At 33.5% G+C, this 19,811-nt stretch overlaps 2 protein-coding genes across 2 annotated transcripts; both read right to left on the bottom strand.

Annotated features, from left to right (window-relative positions):
- Positions 1-6,917: 6,917 nt before the first annotated feature.
- On the bottom strand, positions 6,918-9,121 carry LOC11408066 (septin and tuftelin-interacting protein 1 homolog 2). Its single transcript, XM_003623344.3, has one exon. It carries the CDS (start codon positions 8,964-8,966, stop codon positions 7,113-7,115), a length of 1,854 nt encoding a protein of 617 aa, XP_003623392.1. The 5' UTR covers positions 8,967-9,121; the 3' UTR covers positions 6,918-7,112.
- A 4,799-nt stretch (positions 9,122-13,920) lies between these two features.
- Positions 13,921-19,811, bottom strand: LOC11413648 (protein SIEL). The gene is made up of 8 exons (XM_003623343.4): positions 19,150-19,811; positions 18,136-18,213; positions 17,735-17,968; positions 17,398-17,589; positions 16,347-16,487; positions 15,832-15,921; positions 15,214-15,707; positions 13,921-14,871 (listed from the first exon to the last, which is right to left on the bottom strand). Exons 1-8 carry the CDS (start codon positions 19,711-19,713, stop codon positions 13,944-13,946), a joined length of 2,721 nt encoding a protein of 906 aa, XP_003623391.1. The 5' UTR covers positions 19,714-19,811; the 3' UTR covers positions 13,921-13,943.

Below are 19,811 nucleotides of genomic sequence, written 5' to 3'. Positions count from 1 at the left end.
TTTTTTTAATTAACGAATTTTGTTTAATCTTTTTCTTCATCTATTCAACAATGTTTAGATCAGATAACATGTATCTCTTCTAATTTAGGGAGAGTTTGCCGCCGAATTGGATCACAAAAAACTCGAAAGATTAGTCTCTACAATTGTGCGTGCAGATGATACTCAATTTACAACAAAAAAAAATATTCCTTTTCATTTGTCCCATTCATTACACATATATCGTAAAATCCTTAAAATATCATTTTGGTATAACAATGATTTTTTCAATAGAATAATATGTAACAAACAACATCTAAAACTAAGAATGAAATTTCTCAATCGAAAATGGATTGAATTAGGGGAAATAAGTGGATTACTTATTTACTTTACAATTTGATGATAAAAAAGACCACATCATTTACAAACTTAAATGAAAAAAAGACTATACTATCATAGGATAGGAGCATATAAAGAATGAAAAGCTTAGCTATCATAGGATAAGAAACATATTAAGAATGAAAAGGCTAGCTACCACTTTCTTCATCAACATTTCTTGATTAGCCTATGTAATTATTATTTGAATCTTTTCACTTGTAATTTTCATTAATTAGTTAGAGATTTCTCAACATTTTTTCAAGTTGAAAATACAGTTAGAAGTTAGATATGATTAGGTGGAAATTTGTTAGGTTAGTTTTTGCAAAAAAAATTACATTTTTAAGGTGAATAAATGGAGAGTTTGAGGTTCGAACTCCAGTCCTTACAGATATTATACAATATTTCTACAAATTGAGTTAAGTTTACCAGGACAATTTGTTATGTTAGTTAACTTAAGATTATTATATAAAAGTGTATCCTACCCTAGTTATATCATATTCTTCATTCTATTATTTCAAAATAATTCATATTTTTCTCAATTTATTTCTTAGTTAGAGATCAGTCATGCTTCAACACATGTATCACATATCCTTTGAAAGAGCATGATTGTGGTCCATGAAACACAAACTTCTTCAGTCATGCTCAGTTCTGCCTTTAATTGTTTGATTGTTCCATGAAACACAAACTTCTTCTTCAGGAAGAAGAGCTTGAGACATCTATCAAACTGAAGAGAACGCGAACCATTCCATGCGAACGCGGACCATTTGTTTCTGATAAGTGCTCCCACACTTCTGTGAGTAGTTTAATTATCCGGAGATCCAGTGATACTCCAAACACCCGCATCATTAAGATCATCACGGGAAAAAGAAAAATTATTAGAACAAGAGACACGATATTAGATGCATACTTGCTAAAATAAAACGACGAAACAACCAGTTTATAAGCTTGCAGGACATCTTAAATGTTTAGCCCTCAAACCAAATATAGACACCAAATAACTAGAATCCCCGTATCATATATGCAATGTAAGCTTAGCACACAAAAATACATCTATATAATACCGAAATTTTTGTTGCTCTAAAAGCATATTCGCGAGAACTTTTGTGTTAAAAATACATCTATACATTTCAGGGAACTTTGCAAGGATGTAGTTTGTAACTTCATAATCCTTTATTTGGTTCCATCATGATTTAGGATCCAACTTTCGAATCAATCTCTTCATCGATATCAAAATTTCGAGTATCTCCTTCAACGAAAGGCAATTGTTAACATTTGGGGCAAAATCACTTGTAGATCTGCTTTTCTCACACATGTATATCAAAAGAGCATCCCTATCCATGACATCTCTAAAAGAATAATTCGATAGCGAAGCAAATATAAAAAATGATTATAAGTGAAGCTATTCAAATTCAATGTTAATTTCAAAATCTACTTCCACTTATAAGATCAACATAAATAATTAATATGTTTCACTCTTTCTAAAGACCCTAGCTATAACAGATGATTTGAAACATTGCCAGATTATTTAGCTTCCCCTTGTTTCTGCTTCTTCAACCGCTTTAACAATGCACACCTTTTCTTTCTTCCAACTATAGGCTGCACGCATTTTCCCGGTTCACTCTTCTTCTCCGTCTCCAAAGAGGGCAACGGAGTTGTAGTCTCATTAGATATGTTAAATCCAAGACCAGATTGTTTAGTCCTCGGTTTCGCCTCAATAGGATTTAATATACCCTGCTCATTCTTCCCAAGACCACCTCCTTTATAACCCATTTTCTCCATCAGCTTCATTCCCATTCCGTTATAACTCTTGAATTTCCCAACATCAACTGATCCCTCCTGACCTAGACCCTGCTCCTGTTTATTGTCATCATATTTATCCTCATTAGGCATGAAAATTCCGGTGGAAACAAAATTTACCGGTTTAGTAAGGTCCTGTTTCTTCAAGGAATCGCTGTGTTTTCTTCGCTTTATACCCTCGAATTTCCCAACATCCACTGGACTCTGCTCCTGCTTATTGTCATCAAATTTATCCTCATTAGGCATGAAAGTTCCGGTAGAAACGAAATTTACATGTTTAGTAAGGTCTTGTTTCTTCGAGGAATCGCTGTGTTTTCTTTGCGTTCTACTCTCGAATTTCCCAACATCCACTAGACCCTGCTCCTGCTTATTGTCATCAAATTTATCCTCATTAGGCATGAAAGTTCCGGTAGAAACGAAATTTACATGTTTAGTAAGGTCTTGTTTCTTCGAGGAATCGCTGTGTTTTCTTTGCGTTCTACTCTCGAATTTCCCAACATCCACTAGACCCTGCTCCTGCTTATTGTCATCAAATTTATCCTCATTAGGCATGAAAGTTCCGGTAGAAACGAAATTTACCAAATTTACCGGTTCAGTAAGGTCTTGTTTCTTCGAGGAATGGCTGTGTTTTCTTCGCTTTCTACAAGACGAATCTGCAAACACTCCATATAGAGCGTTATATATGGCGTGATCGTCATTCATCTTCTAAAGGCTAGAAGAATAAACTGAAAATTCACACACCAGAGTAATGATTTAAAAAAAAAAAAAAACGATTGTATTGAAACGCAAACGTGTTGCACAAGAAAAGGAATATTGAAAGTGTACGGCGATATGGAAAAGTGAGAAAGGAAACGCACCGCTGAAACTTAACTAGGGTTGCGTAGTGCTTTAATTTTTTGAGTTATTATTAATTTTTTCTATTATACTATTTTCCCTTTATAACCTTTTTGTCAAAATCACAGCAATTAAGATAGTGGATATTTGTATTAACGTTATTTGTAATTACTATTGTTTTTACAATTTTATCCTTTAAGAGAGATGATTAGTTTATGTTTTCAACATGTTATTTATTGCTAATTGAAGAAAAAAAAATGTATAATAAATAGAGGCATGTATGTAAAGAAATAATTAATGTAGTTGGATATAGCAAAGGGGTCTTATAAAAAGGGACAAAAAAATTCTCAAAAAGGTCTTATAATTAAGGACGGAGGTAGTATTTTGTTTTAATCCACTATTAAATTCTTAATTTTTTAAACTCATTATCTTTTTAGTATAACAAACAATTTAGGGTCCGTTTGTTTTAGATTTAAGAAAAATGGATTTTCCTTTATATTTTTTAAAATGAATTTTTTTGAAATTTTCTCAAAAATAGTAAAAGTTATTTTAAACTCATTTGATATAAGTTAAAAAAGAGATTTTGACATTTACTAACTAAGAACGAAATTTCTCAATCGAAAATGGATCGAATTAGGAGAAATAAGTGGATTACTTTACAATTTGATGATAAAAAAGACCACATCATTTACAAACCTAAATGAAAAAAAGGCTAAACTACCACATCATAGAAGCATATTAAGAATGAAAAGGCTACCTTCATCAACATTTCTTGATTAGCCTATGTGATTATTATTTGTATTTTTTCTCTCTCATTAATTTAGTTAAATTGTATTACCTTTTTCTTTGGTTGTATTGTTGTTTTCAAGTTGAAAATGTTAATCCACACTTGCAACTTGTAGGACTATTAGATATAGTTAGAGATTTGTTAGAGCTTGTTTACAATAGTTAGAAGTTAGCTATGATTTGGTGGAAGTTTGTTATGTTAGTTTTTTCTTTGGTGGAACTTGATGACATTTTGTTATTTTAGTTAAATTAAGATTATTATATAAAAGTGTATCCTACCCTAATTATATTGTATTCTCCATTCTATTAATTCACCTTTTTCTCAATTTATTTATTTCTTAGTTAGAGATCAGTATCGTATTCTACATTCTATTATTTTTCAAATAATTCATCTTTTTCTCAATTTATTTACTCCCTTTGGTCACTATTATAAACACAACTTAACTTTTGGGACAAAGAAAGTGACTTTTTTTTTCTTAAATTTTGGGACGCAGGAGTACGAACATAATTATTTTTCATACATATGAAATCGGAGCAAGTAGTTTGATTTCCTTATTTCCATGCAGTAACAAAAAACTTAACATTTCATACATATATATATAAACAGTAGTTATTTCAACATGATGCATAATTTACAATGTATAGGTATTGAAAGAGCAAAAATTTTACTTGCAATGCTATAAAATTAATCTTTAGAGACATTGGAAAGATAAACTTGTTTTTCTTCACATAGAGGTACTGGTTCATATTTTGGTTCTCAATTTTTTTGCTTTTCCATCAAGAAACCATCATCCAAACTCATCCTCAACCACAACTTACACTTGTTTAAAATATTATGGAGTGTGTGATTTCACATGGTACACTAACTGGTAGTCCTGAAACAAAGGGAAAAGGATGTAGAGAGTCAATGTTGGAAATTCTCAGTTCTGCCTTTTATTGTTTGATTGTTCCATGAAACACAAACTTCTTCTTCAGGAAGAAGAGCTTGAGACATCTATCAAACTGAAGAGAACGCGAACCATTCCATGAGAACATGAACCATTTGCTGGTAATAAGTGCTCCCACACTTCTGCAAGTAGTTTAATCATCTGGAGATATAGTGAAAGTCCAAAGAGTCAAATTTTAGAGTTGCTAATTCCTCCTTCAAACACCCGCATCATTAAAATCATCACCTCAAAAGGAAAAATTATTATTACAGAAGAGACACGATATTAGTTGCAGACATGCTAAAATAAAACGACGAAACAACTAGTTTCTATGCCTGCAGGATACCAACTAGTTTCTATCCCTATCCATGATATCACTAATATTAATATGTGCCACTCTTTATAAAGATTCTAGCTATATTTGTTTCATTAGCATGCAAAATATTCAAGATTTCACGAGGTTAACATTATACTCTGAAAGCGCATCTCTTCAAAAGTTTGTTTGACAAGCAATTCTACGAATTTCTTGTTATTTCAACCAAGATGAGAGAAAGCAGAGAATACATCAGCTTCATCCTAAAACCATATAGTACTTAAACAAGGGTGAGAAATAACAGTTTGGAACTGCTAAAAAAGGTTGCATTTAGTATAATGACTCTGTAAGACTAAGAAGCATGCAATTGATAAACCAAAAACATGTTGAACGAAATGAGGAACAAAGGGTTATGACCAATAATTTCCATACCACCTATGGTTTGTAAAAGCTAATAATCTCTTTAATTTTGATGCCGGATCATTCCCTCTTTAACTTTATATTTTTTCTCTTTCAATAGTTATACCAACAAAATGAAAATGACCAGACGAAAAATTGATATTTTCATAAGCAATGCCATTACAATTTTATCTAGTAAGGCCACATACTTTTTGCAGATAAAAAACAATGGGAAAATAGCGTCAAAATTGCATCTCTGTATAACGGTTTTGAGTCTTGGTAGAGCACACCTTGTTCGTATTTATAATAGAAATAGAAATCAATTACAACTACTGCACGTAATTTATATGACACCTAGCAAATTATAACGTTTGATTTCTAATTGGTTTTAACACTCACCCTTAAACTAAAGTTTACTATGCTTTATTTAAGCTTGTTACAAAACTTTTCATAACTTAAAACTCTTAAAACTAAATTTGACAACTATTGGGTAGTGTGAGCCGTAACCGACATAAGTTACCCTCTGTTTATGTTGGTTACAACCCACCCTACCCCAATAGTTGTCATATCAATTACGCTATGATTTGCTAGGAGCCTTCGATGATCATCCAGATGGTAACTTATGTTAGTTACAACTCACACTAGCACAACTTAAAACTAAATTTGACAACTATTGGGCTAAAGTGCTAATTAAACGTAATTGAGACGACAACTAGCGAATCATAATGTTTGATTTATATTTGATTTTAACACATAGTACAAAGCATACCTGCACATAACAGTCTAAATTTTCCAGAAGTCAGTCAATAGATGATTAGAACATTGCCAGATTATTTTAGCTTCACTACTTTAAGTATTTTCCTTTCAGAACATCTTTCGGAACACAGTGCTAAAATATCTCCATCACTCAAGTGCAAGTTACATGACAAATATTACATAATAACATTTAACAGTGAAAATTCAGAAGGAAAAAACATAAAAACAGAATGATAAACAAACTGCTCCTGCATCAAGGGTATTGGTTTACCTAGTTATACCACATTGTATTACTAGTCTATTTTGCAGTATATATAAATGCATAAAGCAGCACTAACATTCGGTACAATTTCACTCGTAACTTGTGTGATGGAGCAGTGGAATGAATATTAACAATGTTTGGTGTTCTGTGCATGGTTCTATTACAGAAGTATGTTTATTAATAAGCTTAGAAACTGGAAACTAAAATAAACTGTTTCAATTATAAATTTTCCTTCTTCGTTGTTTCCATTTAAGCATATATGTTTAAGAGGGATGCTTATATTATTCTCTGATGGTATTTTTTGCTCTATTACCTGTGAAATGTGTCTTACTTTATTAAAAAACAAGGATTATAACTGCAGCAGCAGGTAACATTGCATCAGGATTGCAATTTCTAGGAACAGTAAGCTTTAAATTAACCAGCTATGAAACCGATACAACCAGAAGAAGAATGGCATGCACAAGGATTGGCCAACGTATATGTTCCTTCCCTCATCTCTAAATATATTCACATCCAAAACAACAGTTAACATTACGAAGGAAAAAAAACGATGACTTCATTTTGCCTATATTATCTGCCTATAATTTTACAGCATGTAGGATATTGAAACAAAACATAAGAAAACTAGGATATCCTTAGACAGCAAATCAAGAGAAAATAACTGATACAAAAACCCTAAAGAAATTCAACGTCTTTTACTAAGGAATTTATTTTGCAACTCTAGCAATTGTTCGAGGGTTTCTAAAGACCATGTTTCTGCATTTTGGGCATAGACCTTTTGGTTTAGAGAGTCAATAATTATGCTGACATTGCCAAACGTATATATTTCATGACCGTTGTGCATTCTACCAGATTTAGGTTTGAACAGTAAACCATGATCCTGAGTATAGGCTTCAATAAGTTCTTTCACGCTGATTTCATTCACACCATATGCATTGACAGCACCACCCAAGCTTGCAGTAGCCTGTTGTTGAGAAGAGGCTGCTGCTTTTTGCTGAGTCTCAAATTTCCTCTGCTCACTTGCCCTAATATAGCTTATGTTCTCCTTCAAACAAGGTTGCACCACCTCCATACATTCAACAGCCTGGTTCATCATACAAAGACCACAATGGAGCTTGTATCGAATACTCTCATTTGCCAAAAGTTCTTTTGGAATAAGTTCTTTCCAGTCCAAATACCATTTTCTAACTTCACCAAAGTTAGGATTTGAGCACAACCAATGATATAAAACCGTAAGCCACTTGGTAAAGAAGATCTGCATTATGTCAACCATCAGATGAATTGGAATAGCCGAAGCCCAGTTCATCACCCAATAAAATTGAGCAAGATTCTGACTTCTCGGGTTCACTTGGAAGTCGTCTCGCAAGACAACCTTCAGCTTTGGTACAATATAACGGTATATAAGTTGTTGCCAACTATCAGAATCAAATAAAGCCTTCCAAGGGGACAATATAGCATATGCATAACCATCACTTGGGTGCCACGTGCCAAGAGCATTACTCAATTTGAAACGAACAATCTGGTAGATACCCTCCCTCTCCATCTTGTGCCCTAGCAGAGGTAGCCATGGATGCACCCATGTGTGGATAGGAATTGTCTCGCGGTGTGGTTCCCAAGTATCTACAGCACTTAATAGTTTGGGCATGACTATGGTGTCTAATATAGTAGCAAGAACTGAAGAAGGAAGCAACTTTTTCCATGAATCCAAAAACCGTAGCATTGGCTCAGGATCCCGTGCTTGCCAGGTATTGATACCAGATTTTCTAACAGCCGGCAATACAACCTCTGAAACCAAATGTGTATAAGGTGATGATATGACTTGTATACCAAAACTATCATCTCCTAGAAGCAATGTCTTCCACTCTGATACCAACTCCAAACCATGAGATGGATTTCGAAGAGGATCCAATCCTTGGAACACTCTGATAAACAAAGGCAGAGCATATGAGTATGCAACGCATGCCAATTTACACGACTTATAATACTCGACATATCTTTTGTGCATGTGCCTAAAGTATTGAGCAAGGGAATCCAATGCTAATGCATTTTCTTCTTGGACTCGATCCAGCATACTTGTTATGTTCTTATACCTACGTCTTTTCTTTCTTCCGACTACAGGCTGAATGCCTTCTCCCGGTTCACTCTTCTTCTCCGTCTCCAAAGAGGGCAACGGAGTTGTAGTCTCATTAGATATGTTAAATCCAAGACCAGAATATTTATCCCTCAGTTTCGCCTCGATAGGATTTAATATACCCTGCTCATTCTTCCCAAGACCACCTCCTTTATAACCCATTTTCTCCATCAGCTTCATTCCCATTCCGTTGTAATTCTCCAATTTCCCAACATCCACTGATTCCTCGTGACCTAGACTCTGCTCCTGCTTATTGTCATCAAATTTATCCTCATTAGGCATGAAAGTTCCGGTTGAAACAAAATTCACCGGTTTAGTGAGGTCTTGTATCCTCGAGGAATCGTCGTGTTTTCTCCGTTTTCCACAAGACGAATCGGCAAAAACCCCGTAGAGAGCATCGTCATTCATTCTTCCTCTAAAGGCTAGAAGAATAAAATGAAAATTCAAAACACCAAAAAACGATTTTAGTAGTGGAAGTTAATATGAAAACTTGTTGAACAAGAAAAGGGTGAAAATTGATTAAGATAATGAATATTGAAAGCGTACGGCGATATGGAAAAGTTAGAAAGGAAACGCACCGTGAAGAGCGACGGTAGCTCAAGCTTAAGTAGGGTTGCGTAGTGGTTTAATTTTTTGAGGGAGTTAATAATTTTTTCTATTATATTTCGTTTTAATCCACGGATAAAATCTTAATTTTTTAAACTCATTATCTTTTTAGTGTAACAAACAATTGATATACCTTTTAAAAAAAAAAAAACAATTGATATACTCTCTTCTAACAAACTCTTTTGTTTTTCCTCGCACTCTATCTCTCATGTAATAAATAATTTTATTTTTTAAGAAATCAAAATGAAATACTCCCTCCGTTCTAAATTATAAGCAAAAAAAAAAAAAAATAACACTTATTAAGAAAACTAAAATATAAGAATTTGGAGTATAAGTTTTTGTGTTTTCTTTGGAAAAAGTTTTATAGGAAGATGTAAAAACAATTTTCATTGGCCATTGGTTATGGAAAAAATAAAAGAGAGAGAAAATTGAATGTAATTTGCATTTAATTTTATGAGAATAAACAAAAGTTTTTCTTGGAAAAAAGATTTTTTAAAAAAACAAGATTAAATAAGATAAAAGTTTGTCTTTTTTGCTTATATTTTGGGACAAAGAAAATGAATTTTTTTTGCTTATATTATGGGACGGAGGGAGTATATTAACAGCGGCGATGAAGATTCATAAATACAAGGTGTACCTAAGAATCCATCCCGAGAAACAATTTGTCAAATAAATTAATTACAAAAAAAGGTCAGTTCATACCCAGACAAAGTAAAGAGTCTGACCTCCATCCCTGAGATCCGTACACAAAAGTGGTGTTATTAGCTTTTAACTACCAAAACGAATGAAATTTTGCTTTTTCTACAAGCTGAGTAATTGGTGTTTCAATATTATTGAATAATCTGTTGTTGCATTCGTTCCAAATCAACCAAACGCAAAGAAGCCAAATTAGTTGTAAAAACGACTTGCGAGCCTTTGAATGACCTGTAAAGTGAGTAAATTGATGTAAATGATGTCTAATACTTTGAGGATCAGCTCCAGACACGCCTATCTAGCACCTGGTATGTGTAACGCCCTATTTTATTATTTATTTATTTGATAGAGTTTAGAGTCTTTTTTATAATTTAATCGATTTAATTTGATAAGTGATGCTCCCTCCGTCCCTGAATAAGTGACCTATTTGTAAAAAATATTTGTCCCACAATACTTGACCTTCTCAGATTTCTAAGCAAAATTTGACAGATTTACCCCTTATAAATACTTTATGGTCCCCATGTTAAAGTTTGTAGTGGAACAAAGAAAGTAATCATTACTTAAAAGTGAAAAAGTTTCAAAATAATGACAATGGCAATTCAGTAAAAGTATCACTCTCTTTCTTTCATCTTTACAATTTTCTTAATCTGTGAAATGATCAAATAGGTCACTTATTCAGGGACGGAGGGAGTATATATTTTAGTTGTGCATGATATTTATTAGTAGCCCCTATTTTATTATTTAGTGGAGAAATATATTATTAGCCCATATTTTATTATTTAGTGGAGAAATATATTGTTAGCCCATATTTTATTATTTAGTCGAGAAATATAATTAAATAGAATAATGAGGTTTAGGGGGCAGAATTGAAAATAAGGGAAAATAAGTAGGTTAAGGATTTAGAAAAAGGGGAGAGTCAGAGTTAGAAAATTAGAATACGTGCAAACTGTTGTTTTGGGAGAAAGTGAAAAGTCAAATAAAGAGAAGATGAACAAACTTGTAGAGTCTGTAATCATCTAATATAAGGTAAGGGTGGGACTAGCTTTCTCTAATAATGGGTTGTATGTTTTTGAAAAGGGGTTTAACATTTCGTTGTTTTGTAGTTTTGATGTTATAGAAATTAGGGTTAATTGCAAAATTGATTGTTGAAAGAGTAGGTAAACCATTGAATTAATGTAACGGTGGGATTAACTTTCTCTAATTTTGGGTTGTATAATTCTGAAATTGAATTTAGCATGTTGTTGTTTGTGAATTTGTGAATTTGGAAATTAGGTTTTGAAGTCGTAATTGGTTGTTAATAGTAGAGGTGTCAAATGGGCAGGCCCGGCCTAGCCCGGCTCGGGCCTGAGAGGCCCGACTATAGAAATGGGTCAGCCCGGGCTGGCCTGTTTATGATTGGGCCGTGAATTCTAGAGCTCGGCCCGGGTGGGCCATGGGCCAGCCCGACCTGGCCCGTTTATGTTTTATTTTTAAAATTTATTCACTTTGTTTATGTATTTTCTTATGTATTAGTTACTCACCATTATTTTTTTGCTAAAATATGATTGGATGGACATAAAAATATAAATAATTTTTACATTAACATTGAATAATAATTAAACTCTAGATTATTCTTTCAATTAAATCAAATTAATAATTTATAAACTTTAAAATTTTAAAACTGTAAGCTAAATTCATCCATATTTATTTAAATATTTTTTTGTTAATAAATTTTAAATTAGTTGATAATTTTTAAAAAAATATGTTGTTTTTTAACTAAAATAAAATAAAATATGGGCTAATGGGCCGGCCCAAAGCCCAGTGGGCCAGGCCAGCCCAACTTTTGTATGCCCCAAATGGGCTTGGGCCAAAAAAGCCCGAGTGCATTTTTTGTTAGTTTTTTAGGCCCGACCCGGCCCAAAAATATGGGTCAATGGGCCGGTCCATTTTTTACAGCTCTAGTTAATAGAGTAGAAAATCCATTGAATTTGTGTACAATTGATGTTCAGGTTGTAGAATAATCTTAGGTTAAGTTTCCTATCAAATTTGGGTAGATGAAATTTGGGTTTTTTTGGGTGAAAAATGTGTAGAAATCGTAACAGCAGGAGAAAAACTCGCTAGAAGTTCGCTATTGGTGAAATCCTCTGTAACAATTTCGATATTAGCTAGATTTTCGACATTAGCGAAATTGCACAGTGACAGCATACTCTGTTTCATGTTTTTGTGTCTTTTTCACACGTTTCTGTTTTGAATTGGCCTTTGCTGTAAACATGAAAGTTTTAGATAATTGTGTTAGCTTTCTAGTGGCTTTGGTTTGACTTGAAAATGATTTTTGGTTTTTGAGTTATGATGAAAATGCTCCAAGGAGGTCTTAGTGAAATTTTATGAAAATTCTGCATGATAATTTCTAGGTCAACCCAAATCTTATGGATTGTCTCCAAACTTCAAAGCTTGTGTACTATGAGTTCAATTAAGGTGTTTAAGAGTATTTAACCTATGTTGTGATGGAACTAACTTGGTTTGACGTGAATATCTTTATTGGATGATTTAATATCTATATGAATGTATATGTTGAAGAATATGATGTTATATGATGTTGTTCATGATTTATGAATTATTATATGAATGTATATGTTGATGAACATGATGTTATATGATGTTGTTCATGATTTATGAATTATTATATGAATGTATATGTTGATGAATATGATGTTATATGGTGTTGTTCATGATTTATGAATTATTATATGAATGTATATGTTGATGAATATGATGTTATATGGTGTTGTTCATGATTGATGAATTATTATATGAATGTATATGTTGATGAATATGATATTATGATGCAAAGTCGTTGTTGTCGTTGCCGCCGTTGTCGTCAATGTCGTTAAAGTTGTAAGTTGTTGGTTGTTGTTGCATTTGTTGCTGAGTCCATGCATAATCATTAAAGTTGGGGGCTTGATGCCCTGTTGAATGTATAATCATTCATATAAAGTTGAGGGCTTGATGCCCTGTTGAATGTATAATCATTCATATAAAGTTGGGGACTTGATGTCCTGTTGAATGCTTGATCATTCATACCACGTTGAGAGCCTATGCTGTATAAGTTGGGGGTTTGATGCCCTGATTGGTACCACATGCATAGTGCATTGTCAAGTTGATGTTGTTGTCGGTGTTGTCGTCGTGTTGTCAAGTTGTCGAAAAAATTAATGAGTTGTTATTGAGAAATTATGTGAAGCATTGTTGATGATGAATTACTGTTGTTTTGTGTTGTTAAATTTTCTTACTTGACTCGTTGTTTATTAGTATTGTTGATGATAAATTGTTGTTGTTTATGTTGTTAAATTTTGTTGATCAATTATATGTTTATTATTATTGAATGTGAATATCACCCCTTTTGTTTGAATGTTGTATCTACGTGGGTAACGTGGAAATAACCAGGATTAGCTGCTGATGTGAGTTGACTCTCTCACGCATCGTCTTAAGGGAGTATTCAAAACTATGACTATAACTCTAATTAATACTACTTTCATCACTCTAAATTTAATATATTCTAGTTTGCATTTATGATAATAGAGAATGCACAATTTTTTTTTCAAGACACTTAAAAGCATCTCTCTCTCTCTCTCTCTCTCTCTCTCTCATTTATATTTTCTTGAGAGAAATGATATTTGTACAACCATTTTGTAACAATTTTTAGACAACTCTCTTCCTTTTTCTCTCTCAATTGTTTTTGACCAATGAAAAGAGAGAAAATGAAGGTTGTCAAATAGATTGTACCAAATAGTTGTTCAAATATCATTGCTCTTTTCTTAATATGCATGAAATGAGCAAAATGATCAGTTATTATGAGACGGAGGGTGTATCAAGATAACTCCATAAAATATCAAGGTAACAAATTTGTACTCGATCTAAAGTTTTGGGAGTTAGTTTTGTTATATCTTACAACTACTTTGTTTCCCTTGTTTCCATGTAGTAACAAAATACTCTAACATTTCATCAAAAATATCTAAAGAGGAGTTGCTTCAATCTAATGCGTAGTTTACAATGTAGACCACTACGTGCATGGCATTTAAAGAGCTAGTTTTCACTAACAAGGCTAATAAATTAATCTTTATTAACATCAGAAAAATAAACTTGTTTTTCTTTACAAAGAGATACTAGTTCATATTTTGGTCCTCCATACCTTTGGACTGGACAAACATTTTCAAACAAACATTCTAAGCTAATACAAACCTTCAATGTAAAAGAATTAGCTTTTGGTGTTCTGTAAAATGGGGCCGCAAAAACAAAATTTCTTACATCTCCAGAGCCTACTAAATGGTCCAAATCAAGAAAGATATATTGTACTAAACCATCATCCAAACTCATCCTCAACCACAACTTACACTTGCTTATAATATTATGGAGAGTAATTTCACATGGTATACTAACCGGTAGTCCTGAAACAAAAGGAAAAGGATGTAGAGAGTCGTTATTGGAAATTCTCAGTTCTGCCTTTAATTGTCTGATTGTTCCATGAAACACAAATTTCTTCAGAGAGAATAGCTTGAGACATCTATCAAACTGAAGTGGACTGCAGGAAGCTCCATTGATGGAGGTGGTTTGACATTCATGTAATAACTTACGAAGTTCAACCACAAAATTGGTTGGTGAATCTGACCTTTCTTTAAGGATAGATTCAACGCATGAATATATAGAAGTCAACCTCTTGAATGCAAGATTGACACAAATGGTTTCAACTTTACATAGCCTGAGGGCATAAGTCACTAATATAATCTCCAAGATATTCAATTCTTCTTCTGCAGAAAAACCTACAAACTTACTCATCAACTCTTTAACCCTCCTATCAAGCTTTCGTAGTTTGAATTCCAATTCTCCCATTCCATGAGAATATGAACCTTTTCCTAGTGACAAGTGCTCCCACACTTCTACAAGTAATTTTATTATCCGGAGATACAGTAATGTAAATGCCAAAGCATCATCAGAACCCAAAGAGTCAAATTTAAGAGTTGCTAATTCATCCTTCAAACACCTGCAACATTAATGATTGGAAAAGAAGAGAGCCAATATTAGATGCAAATATGCTAATTAAACAACCAAAGGACCAGTTTATAAGCTTTCAGAACAATTTAAATTTCAAGTCCTCAAACCAAGCATAGACACTAAATAACAAGAATCTCTGCATCATATATGCAATGTATACTCAGTACACAAATATAATCTCTATAGTGCCAAAATTGTGTACTGTAAGCAAATTCCAGACATCAGATATAACTTGTATGCAACATATACAAAAATAACAAATATCGGATGCAGCAAATCGAAGTGAATGTCAAGGCACAAACGTTACTGAAGTAATACTATAATTTATTACCTTAAAACTTCATTTGTAAGACCTGTCTCTGTCATTTGCCACATATCAGGGAACTTTGCAAGGATGTAGTTTACAACTGTTGTAACTTCACTATCCTCTGATTGATGTTGTTCTACCTGATAGTTGGCTACCTCTTTTTGTTCCTTCATGATTTCTGATGCAATTGTGGAATCAATCACCCCATTGCTAGCACAATTTGGAGTATCGCCTTCAATTAAAGGCAATTGTTGATCCCCTTCCCCGTGGTTAATATTTGAGGTAGAATAACTTGGAGGTCTGCTTTTCTCACATAGGTATGCCAAAAGCGCATCCCTATCCATGATATCACTAAAAGCGCAATAAATTCTACCCAACAATGTAACTGCATAAGAAAACATTACTGGTGGTATACTGCATACATCTTCATTAAATAGAGGAGCAGATATTGAAATGATCAAGAGTGCAGCTATCCTCCCACTCTTAAATTCAACATTTCCATCAAAAGATGCTTCTACCTGTAGGAACAACATAAAATATTAATCAGTGCAACTCTTTCTAAAGAATGGCTATATTTGTTTCATTGGAATGCAAAATATACAAATATCATATGTGGTTATATCATAATCTAAACAAGCGCACCTCTTCAAAAGTTTCCTTGATGATTGAGCATACGAATTTCTTGTGATTTCGACCAAGATTAGAGCAAACCGAAAAAACATCAGCTTCATCCTGGAAGCGTAGTAGTTGAAGTTATACACAGGTGAGAAATAACAGTTACGAATTGCTAAAAAGTGGTTGTATTTAGAATCATGCCTCTGTTATTACAAAAGACGGTACGATTAATAAGTACATAATGGATAAACAATAATTTCACTATGACTTCTGTCTTGTAAAAGCTAAATATATTTTCGCTGATTCTGCTATGAGGCCGTTCCCTCTTTCACTTTATTTTTTCTCTTTCAAATAGTTAAACCAACAAAATGAAAATGACTAAACAAAAATATTGTTATTTTCACCATAACAGTTTTATCAAGCAAGGTCACAGTCTTTTTGTAGATTAAACCCACTTGTATCTTGAAATTTTAAAATTTAACATGAGATTTCACATCTTTTAAAGAAATAAAAGACAACTGGAAAATAGTACGAAGCAATACCTGCGCATAACGGTCTAAATTTTCCAGAAGTCTGTCAATAGATGATTTGAACATTGCCAGATTATTTAGCTTCACAATTTTAAGTATTTTCCTTTCAGCACATCTTACTTCCCTACTGTTGTCCAGTAGAGCACCAAGAAACTGCAAAATGAATGAAACATTAGCACAATATCAGTAACAAATTGCCACTTGGATAAAGAAGAAGACAATGTCATTATTATGGGAATCAGCAAGAGAAAATTTCATCTATTTGGCAAAATTAATACATACTACAATTTAATATATTAAGAACTCCACTTTGAAAAGCCCACTCAATGCTCATAAACAGTCTCAATAATATCCAAAAAACCCTTTCGTGCTGTTGTGTTCACTAAGTTCTATTTATGATCAAAGTTCTTATATTAAATTTAGGGTCATCCAAGACATTTTTTAGTTGAAGAATAAAGTCTACAACTAAGTCAAATTTATTGCTTTTGGAAAAGACACAACAATCCCTGGTATTACATTTGATTACAAGTGACAACATCTCATTTTCTTGCGTGTCTAATTCAAACTTCTCTCAGATTACCAAAACACATTTATTTTTGTTTATCATTGGTTCAGTTTTCAATTAATCTCACAAATCATATTTTGTGGCTACCATCAAGAACAATTTTCCCATGCATCCCACTAGCAATTCTTTACTTTCCAAAAGCAAGTGTTTCAACCCTAGTGATCTAGCATTCTACAACTGTAAATAATCTAATCATCTTATTGAAACCTTAACAATAACACCACTAGCATAACTTGCTACCCACAAAACCTCTAAATACAAAGACATGCCACCAAAAAAAGACCGTCCCCCCACCACCCAAAAAAAATGTCCCACCATAGGAAACAGGATAAATCTTCTAAATAAGAAAACAAAAAGAAACATAAGATGAGAGTAATCATTAATTGCCATACATAGACGGGGATGATAATTTAACCAAAATCAATTAGGTGGATCTTGCAGTTCAAACGGAAGATACATTATTGATAGACATCGACTAATGAAGGATCAGAAAGATACCATGTGCAAGTGCTTTTCCTGAAGCTTTAGACAGCTATTGATTGCCATACGATGCATGGTTTCTAAAGTTTGTAATCGAACCACCATTGAATCATCATTCAACATATCCATTAATAAGTCTAAGGTTTCACGAGCAAACTCAACAGAGAGGATTGTCAGTCTGTGTAAGGACTGGCATGCAGACTTCCGCACCTACAGGTAAAGCAGAAACACTATAATTTTCATATAATCAAACAATGAACTAGTCCTGAAATTAAGGCAGATAGTTACCGTCAACTTATAGATGAATCTTTGTAAACAAAGCAATATATTGCTATGATATATTCAAAAAAATTACCTCAAAAAACTCGTCCTCGAGTCCATGAACTAGAGCACCGGCAACATTAGATGCCAACTTTGCAAATTGTTCAGAAGTGCTCTGATCCAAAGTTTCCTTTTGCTTTCCATTTCCTAAAACTTTCTTTGATAAGCTTTGCAAAAGAAAATCCTTAGATACTATTTCCATCTTCGCAAGGCCATTAAAGGCTTCAACTCTAACCTTCATGCTCATATCTCTTGCCATAGAACAAAGCTGCATGCACATGAAGTGAATGTGTTATTATGCCATATTTGATATTAAGGGTATATCAGCCAACAACTGTTATAAATGCCTAAAAACTCAAACAGATACTCAACATCAAAAGGTGTATTGACATGGATTCTATGAAACCATGTGAGCTCACAAAATAAAGAATATACCTTAGCAAATACATCATTGCCCCAATATGCCTTCATGTCTGCATTAAAAGCTGATAACATCAGACCCCATGAAGTTACCTGAAATACAACAACTCACATCATTCAAACAACTAATCTACCATCAACTCTTCAAATATTGTTATGCTTGCACAAGCAGCTCAAAATCAGAATATTAATCATTTGGCGTTGACGTAACAAGTATACAACTTCAAATGAAAATAACACCTACATATGTAATTTCTCACTTGTTAAGCAAGGTTTTAAATTTTGATATCTTATATTGTGAAAAATTACAAATAAATACATGCGATGAGACTTTCTAAACCTTGATCGCAATTTAGAATCACAGTTTAATACCTTGATGCTAAGTATATTTTCTAATACCAAAATTAAGATTTAGTATAAAAAGAAAAAAAACATATTTTCAATGAAACCCATTAAGGAGAAACAATCATCAACAGAGAGAAAATCATCTGTTTTCTCAAACCTATAACTCTTCTCATTTAATGTTTATAAACCTCGAAACTATTATTAGAATTTAATAGAGCTATACTATGCCTATTATCTCCCGTTCAACAGAAGAAGAATAAAAGAGTTTTCACGAGGTTTGGCAAAGGGTTTCACAGTCAATAGATAAGTATAAAATTAGTCAATTCAAATAGGTCTTTAACAAGCACTCATCCATAAATTATTATGAATCCCGAGTGTGTGTTTGGTTTCATTTTTGAAAGCGCTAAAATCAATTCTAGAGATGTGAAATTGATTTTGACAATTATATTGGTTGCTCTCAAGTAGAATTGATTTTTACACTCTAATTTATTATTCAACTCGCTTCCGAATGAATGTATCATGTATCCAAATATAAGTCACTTAACCTACAACTCACTTTTAGTCAAAATCAATTATTTTCACGGCAGAATCAAACACAAACTTAAATACGCGAAAATTCTCTACACTACACCTACACAGAATACATGAAAATGTTAAAAATTGAATCCAGAAAAGTGATCTTACAACACGAACTGCGGCGAGTCTAACATCATCTTCCATATCATTAAGAAGCTGAACCCCACGTTGATAACAACCATTGATCATACTAACATCATTGAACTCACCACACTCACTCAAACGAACAAGTCCTTCCAACGAAGCAGCTCTAACGTTAGGATACGGATCATTCGTAAACCCTAACAACACCGTAAACAACAACGCAGGCCGAACATTAAACCCTAAACCCGCATTCCGTAACATCCATACCCGACCCGAGATGGAGGGTCCGAAACATAACGAGACGAAGCGCTCATCGTCGAGTACAAAGGGTTTGGATGAAGGAAGTTGTGAAATGGAGGCGAGGGAATCGACGGTGGTGGTGGTTTGGAGATGAGAGAGGGAAGGGTGTGAGAGGAGAGTGAGAGTGTGGTGAGAGGGGTTTTGGGAATTGGTTAGGGTTTTGAGGATTTGGGAGAGGGTGGTGTTAGGGGTGGAGGGGTTTATGAGAAGGGAACGAATTGAAGATAGATTGTGGAGAGTGAGAGGTTGTGAGGAATCGGGTTCGTGTTCGGGAGTGTCGTCGGCCATTGCCGGCGGGAACAGAGTGAACGGCGAAAATAAATAAACCAGGTGTTGAAATCAAATTAGTTCAACTTTTAATTGAAAGTTCCCGGTTTTTTTTTTTT

This window comes from Medicago truncatula, chromosome 7 (assembly GCF_003473485.1).
Source record: "Medicago truncatula cultivar Jemalong A17 chromosome 7, MtrunA17r5.0-ANR, whole genome shotgun sequence".
In the NCBI taxonomy this organism is placed as follows: domain Eukaryota; kingdom Viridiplantae; phylum Streptophyta; class Magnoliopsida; order Fabales; family Fabaceae; genus Medicago; species Medicago truncatula.
Note: the sequence above shows the minus strand (reverse complement) of the source record. Positions and strands in the feature narration are given on the sequence as shown.

Excerpts from the sequence above, each read along its gene's own strand:
- LOC11408066 (XM_003623344.3), bottom strand. The coding sequence starts at position 8,966 with ATGAATGACGATGCTCTCTACGGGGTTTTTGCCGATTCGTCTTGTGGA.
- LOC11413648 (XM_003623343.4), bottom strand. The coding sequence starts at position 19,713 with ATGGCCGACGACACTCCCGAACACGAACCCGATTCCTCACAACCTCTC. Across the intron at positions 18,214-19,149 it reads GACTCGCCGCAGTTCGTGTT|GTAACTTCATGGGGTCTGAT; the intron begins GTAAGATCACTT and ends GTTGTATTTCAG. Across the intron at positions 17,969-18,135 it reads GCAATGATGTATTTGCTAAG|CTTTGTTCTATGGCAAGAGA; the intron begins GTATATTCTTTA and ends ATGTGCATGCAG.